Source organism: Cyprinodon variegatus, unplaced genomic scaffold, assembly GCF_000732505.1.
Source record: "Cyprinodon variegatus isolate N-32 unplaced genomic scaffold, C_variegatus-1.0 Scaffold22, whole genome shotgun sequence".
Taxonomy (NCBI): domain Eukaryota; kingdom Metazoa; phylum Chordata; class Actinopteri; order Cyprinodontiformes; family Cyprinodontidae; genus Cyprinodon; species Cyprinodon variegatus.
Window position 1 is genome coordinate 1,810,063 of NW_015150475.1, and position 6,272 is coordinate 1,816,334.

Genomic DNA, 6,272 nt, shown 5'->3' on the forward strand with positions numbered 1-6,272 from the left:
ACTCATTACGCAATGCTTCACACTTCCCTCTCCCCCTCCGCAGGTTCTTCAAAATGGCTGGCACCTCCTTTTGCTGGTTTAGCCCGTCACCCTGCCTTTGCAATGACCTTGAAACAGAAATGAAGGTTTAATGTTGCTTCCATTACCACTGTAATATCATTCCTTTCCTCTTTTTAACAAACATCCAGAGAGCAAAAAAATGTATCCAATTTACAGTGACAGCTGGGGGAAGGGTGGAAATCACCCTCTACATAACTACAGTACAATCAATCACAATAGGATTAGGGTGCCTCTCTCTGGTTCTTTGTATTTCTCATTAACTTAAAGTTGTTAATGAAACACAGAGCTGATTCATGACAACAGGGCCTCTTTATAGCATCTACAGTCGTTATTCCAGCAAAGAACAGGTGTACAAGAAAAATAAAATGCAACTTTCCAATTGTTAACTGAGCCTCTCCCTGCTTTGTAGAAAATACAATTCTTCATTGTGAGAATGATAAATGGTTATTGCCAGTGACAAAGAATGTTTCTGGCAGCAAGATGCTCAGATTAAATGATGTGACAATGTGTGACACAAAACTGTCTGTTGTGATCAACCACTTCCGAAGGCAAGAGACCCACTGCACCCCCATGTAAGGAAACTTCTGATTGTCCATGTGCTCCAAGGAATGCCATTTTCTCAAGTCTTGGGAGAATGACTAATGCAGAAGCCAATTGTCCTGTCCTGACTGAAACAATGAGGTCATCCTCAGCATGTCCTCAGGCTTTTCAGAAAAGGACATTTTTAATTAATCGACGCCTCCTTTTTACAAAATTAAATCTGAAAAGCTTAGATTGTCTTATTTCCAGTGGTCGGTTGTGGCATAATTGTAGATGATAGTGAAATCGTGGCATTGCAGGGCAGAGAGGTCCGACCCTCTTCAGATTCTGTCCCGCTTTGACCACCTGAGCCTCTGCTCTCTGTGTTCACTTTACTGGCAGCTGACTCAGGCAATACAGAACCAATTTGTAAGCTGACACCAGTTCAAACTGCACTTACCCTGCTTTGTTACACCTGTTCTCCTTTCACCTGTAGATGCCCGCCCCCCCCACAAAAACGCATACCAGAATCAAATTACACTAAAGTTAAGAAAAATAATCTTTACTATTTGTTCAGCTTAAATAAAGTGACATATTACATATGAGGTAATTGGCATTCCATATGGCTAACAGGACTTGGGGTATAGGCAGCATTATCAAGACAGGCCCAATGCCATTTGCATACAAATTGTCCAGCTGGTACCTTGTTGTTATGACAACGGCACACAGCACAGAATTCACTGGGAAGTGAACTATAAAAGGGGAACGGGCACCAAAAATCACTGTTATTGATTTAATTTCTACTACTTTCAAAATGGTGTTTCTGACCCTTTGCATACAGGTGAAGCATTTCAACACACAAGTCATCACATAGATGGTAGTAAACTGCACTCTGAATTTAACAGTAAACAAGCGTATGAGGAAAATTCCCTGCATACAATATCTGAAATACAAATAGTGATTGATAGTCTTTGACCTTATCCTGTCATAGCACTATCCTGCCTAGCACACTACTCTCATAAATCAGTAGTCAGTTACATAAAAAAATATAGTGTACCATCCTTTTTGAGGGTTCCTTTAATTTTTTTTTTAAATGTGTTAGCTCTTGCCATTAGTAATGTCAAATATTGAGGTGGGGAGAGAAAGCTAACTCTGCTGTTGATACAGTGTCCTCTACTGGCAGAGTGTGGTAGGGACTGTACTCAACTGCCCGCCTGGATAAACAGATAATCTTCAGCTCAAGGGCAAGTAAGATAAAGCTTTTCCTAAGTCATTGTGGCTCAGCTTACTGCTCAGGTGAAATGTCATGCACTGGACTCCATGAGCAGTCTGTCAACCCAGCATATTTTCTTCATTTCAACAACCCTATGGTTTAATAATTGGCCACTATGCAGCGTTAATTTTTTATTTATTTTTTTTGGTGGGGGGCCAAACGAGAAAGCAAACGTCTGGTTTCAGTTGGGCTGCACCCCTTCAGTTGGTCCTCACATGTGATTTTTTTCTCCATTACATACAAGACCCCAATGACTGTCCTGTTACAGATTGTCAGATGCAACTGGTAAGAACTACCTTAGCCTGGACTGAAACACCTGTATCAGCAGCAATGCAAGACGAAAGAATGTGTTTGTATGTGCGTGTGTGTATAACAACCTCACCCTGAGGGTGGGAGCTAAAGGAAGGTGACACAATGTGCCTCTCCAGCATATAAATGGAGCCTTCTACCCTCTGGTGCAGCAGCGTGACAGTTTAGTAAGTTTCTCCTCCACGAACGTGTGACACTTCCCAAGGTTACAATCTGCCTGCAGCGAGGATCCTTACCAAAGCAGCATCACACTCATTTGTCACTTACCATCCAATTCAACATGGCAACTCGATGGGGGCTTTGCGGAGCGGGAAAGATAAGCCATGACTTCAGTGTGGCCATGAAGACTCTACCGGCTGAAGATCATCAGGTATTGGATACAAGCACATTTTCCTAAATGTTAATGTAAAATTCAAACTTTTACCTGTATTTAGAACAGGAACAGAATTATGTATTTTACCTGTTGTACAGATAGCAGCCATTGCATCAAGGAGCATTGAACGTGCAAAAGAATTTGCCAAGAGGCACCATATTCCTAAAGTTTATGGAAATTATGAGGAGCTTGCCAGAGACCCAGACATTGGTGAGTTAAGTACTCATAGCAAGAGAGCTGCACAGATGAATGGTGGTCTCTTGGTTTTAATTGTGGAAAGTAAGTATAACATTTCTGTGTCCACACAGACATCGTCTACCTGGGAGTGCTGCACACAGAGCACTGGAGAGTTGGCCTGCTGTTCCTCAAGGCTGGGAAGAATGTCCTATGTGAGAAACCCTTTGCAATGAACTCTAGGCAGGTCAAAGACCTAGTAGAGGCATCAAAGACAAACAATGTGTTCCTGATGGAGGTAAGGTAGATCTTTGCCCATCGGTAGTTGAATGTGTAGTTGAAACTTTTGCATTGAAACTTTCATTTCAGCAGTGCTGGAAAAAAAAGCGATATGACATTAATGTTCAACCATTATCTTACTAAAACAATGTGACATGGCTTAAGATTCACTATCATATTAAAGGTAATACCCACTCTTTGATACACCCTTTTTGTAATGGCATGATATCATGTATCATGGCATTACATTTGTGTAAGTTTTGACCCAAGTATTAGTTCATTTGAGATTTATACATTGACTTTTCTGCTAAATATGTAACACTTGGAGCATATCCATGCTCTGTGCAGGAATCTCTTCTAAAATATTGTACCATAAGAGGGTTGGATTTATCCCTGATTGGGTCGTATGACCCAGAGTGATGCTTTACGGCAGTGTGAGTCCTCCTAATTGTAACTAGCTAAGCTAAAAGTTGTTGTCAGGCAACAAAACTGACAGAATCAGAAATGTATGTTTTCTGATATAGGATTTAATTTTAAATCTGCTGTACCAAAGTGGTCTGTTTTCAGATTCCAAAATACAGAGGGAGACTGTTTTATTTTGCAACAGTGCAATGTGGGCTTCAGGGCCCCTTAACCTGAAAGTCTAGGATTCAGCGCACTTAAGTTACACACTGTTGCTTTAGGAACAGTCTCAGCAATGCAGGTCATGTTAAGTAAAGATTAATAGTGACGATTTGTGATTTTAGCAAAAGTTTGAAAAATTTGTAGCAATGCAAGATTGATTGTGTCCTCTTCCAGGCTATCTGGTCCCGCTGTTTTCCGGTGCATGCTGAAGTTCGCAAGCTGTTGGCTGAAGAGACAGTAGGAGAGGTCAAGCTGGTGAAGGCCTACTTTGGCTCCCCTCAGCTCCATATTCCCCGCTCAGTGGAGAAGGAGCTGGGAGGAGGAGCTCTGCTGGATATAGGAGTGTACTGCCTACAGTTTGTATTGATGGTGTTTAACGGCGAGCGGCCAGAGTCTATCCAAGCCACGGGTGTGCTGCTTGACTCGGGTAATTTTTTTGCATGCAGAACTTGCAGGGCATGGAGGCTGTACTTTAGTATTATTAACCGAAGAGCATGAATCAGTTAATCACAAAGCTTAAGTGTAGGATTGAAAAATCCCTGAGTGGCACATGGAAGTAAATTAAGCATAAACTTTAGAGTAAAACCCTCAGGGGATAATTGTTTTAACAGAAAATCCCAAAAATAATAATCGTTATTAAAATGTCAGACTAATCCAAATGCCCCTCAGAGATCACAGTAATACTACTTAACTTCGGGGGATGACTTTACAGCTTTTTCAATAATAAAACAAAAAATATATAAAATAGCTAAAGCTTCAAACTAATTAAACTTCATTTTATTCTCATCTGTTTTAAATCGTTTTTTAGGAGTGGATGAGACTGTGGTTGTGGTGATGAAATTCTCCAGGAAGAGGATGGCACTCTGTGCATTTTCAATAGCTGCCCCCTTCCCAAATGATGCAGTTATTAGCGGCACCAAGGGATCTATCAAGGTATGTTTCACCAACACTGTGCTTTCTCTCGTCACATTTATGCACATGCAAGGGCCAATTAAAGGTAACGTTCTTTAAAAAGTAACCTTAAAGTATTAAGACAAAGAAGTGTTTCACAGTTTACAAGTTTAGAGTCTGGATTATTAAAAAAAAAGCTTCTTCTCTTTTCCTTTTAGGTGCTTGGGCCAATGCACTGCCCTACAACGCTGGTGGTGAATGACAATAAGAGAGAGTACCCACTGCCTGAACCTTGCCTTCCTCTGAACTTCACCAACAGCACTGGGCTTCGTTACGAGGCCGAGGAAGTGAGGCAGTGCTTGTTAAAAGGTAGGTCAGGATAAAAGGGAAGGTGTGCTTTTGTCTTCAAAAGATTACAAGGTTTTAATGGCTCAAACCACTGTTTCAAAGGCCTGTGCAACTCATTGAAATAGTTGCATTACCGGTGGCTCCTGGAAAAACTTTAGATGAAGAATTTTACACAATAGAGCCCATCTTTTTGGATCAGAATGTGGTACTTTCTGTCCTCAGATACTCTCTGCTTTTTTTATTAGAGTTCCCTTCTTCCAATGTGCATCATATTTTTAGCTTTGTTTTGCAAGACTTTATGATTACATTATGTACATATATTTAGCTTCATTTCTGTCCCACTATCTGATCTTTCTGCATTGCTCATCTGCCTCTGCAGGACTTAAAGAGAGCCCACGGATGCCTCTGGCTGAGTCCATCTTACTGACAGAGATCATGGATGAAATCAGGAAACAAGTGGGAGTCGTCTTCATCGACGACAGAAAGTGACACCAGTCCAAAGAAACAAATATTACCTCCCCCTCCAGTAAACCTGCTCAGATGAGACAGAGGGAGTTGCTTGAGTTTGGGTTGTTAGGATAAGCAGATCACACATAGACCAAAACACAATAATTGTTATTCAGATATACTATCAAATTCAGAATCAATGTATTATAAAAACACGTGAAATGATTAAACTATGAGTATTATTATGTTACATCTAAATTGTTATATATCTTGTTCTGTAATGTACATATTTGGAAACGTGGGTGATTTGGAAAAAACAGAAAAAAACATGTATTTGATCAGAGAAACACAAACAAATTAACTGTATTGTGCTTCAGGTTTCTTGATCAGTTTGATTCTTAATCTTTAAAGACAAAGAGAGCTGTCATATGTGTGATAAAATAAAGATCAATAAGATCAAATAAAAAACTTTGCTTTCAAGTAGCACCATTTGTAGAGCAGAAAAGAATCAATCTGACACTTTCCACTGGAGAGGTTCTGTAATGTCTGACCCCTGCAGCATTATACAAAGAAAAGGTTTAAGTAGGAAAGGCTCCTTGCCATAATCTTTATCCTAAGCTCCCCCACAGATTTTCTGTTGGGTTTAAGTTTAGACTCTGACTCTGGAAAACCAATTTCATCTGTTTTAGCAGTGTCTGCACTGGAAAAATCTAAATCTAGATAAGCCATTTTTTCTTAAAATAGGTGCATTTGTTCTTGGATTGATGAGCTAAGAGAGACCAGACAATTTACACGTAAAGTAAAAAAACACATTTGCATTGTCTTATTTTAAGTGCATAATTATCTAATTATCTTATTTAAGAGTAAAATACTCATTCCACTGGCAAAGTATCTGATTTACCTACTGAAATTAAGGATAAATACACTTAATTTAAGAAATGTTTACTTATTTCTAGATCATTTTTCCAGTGTGAC

The 6,272-nt window shown here is 39.8% G+C and overlaps 1 protein-coding gene across 1 annotated transcript; it reads left to right on the plus strand.

Annotated features, from left to right (window-relative positions):
* Positions 1-2,300: 2,300 nt before the first annotated feature.
* Positions 2,301-5,737, plus strand: LOC107095320 (trans-1,2-dihydrobenzene-1,2-diol dehydrogenase-like). The gene is made up of 7 exons (XM_015391363.1): positions 2,301-2,531; positions 2,633-2,744; positions 2,843-3,006; positions 3,786-4,038; positions 4,420-4,544; positions 4,721-4,871; positions 5,230-5,737. Exons 1-7 carry the CDS (start codon positions 2,442-2,444, stop codon positions 5,337-5,339), a joined length of 1,005 nt encoding a protein of 334 aa, XP_015246849.1. The 5' UTR covers positions 2,301-2,441; the 3' UTR covers positions 5,340-5,737.
* The last annotated feature ends 535 nt before the right edge of the window (positions 5,738-6,272 follow it).

What these genes read in the sequence shown, in the direction of transcription:
- LOC107095320 (XM_015391363.1), top strand. Translation starts at nt 2,442, where the DNA reads ATGGCAACTCGATGGGGGCTTTGCGGAGCGGGAAAGATAAGCCATGAC. An exon ending in TACCGGCTGAAGATCATCAG is followed by an intron (nt 2,532 to 2,632) that starts GTATTGGATACA and finishes CCTGTTGTACAG; the next exon opens with ATAGCAGCCATTGCATCAAG. An exon ending in GGGTGTGCTGCTTGACTCGG is followed by an intron (nt 4,039 to 4,419) that starts GTAATTTTTTTG and finishes ATCGTTTTTTAG; the next exon opens with GAGTGGATGAGACTGTGGTT.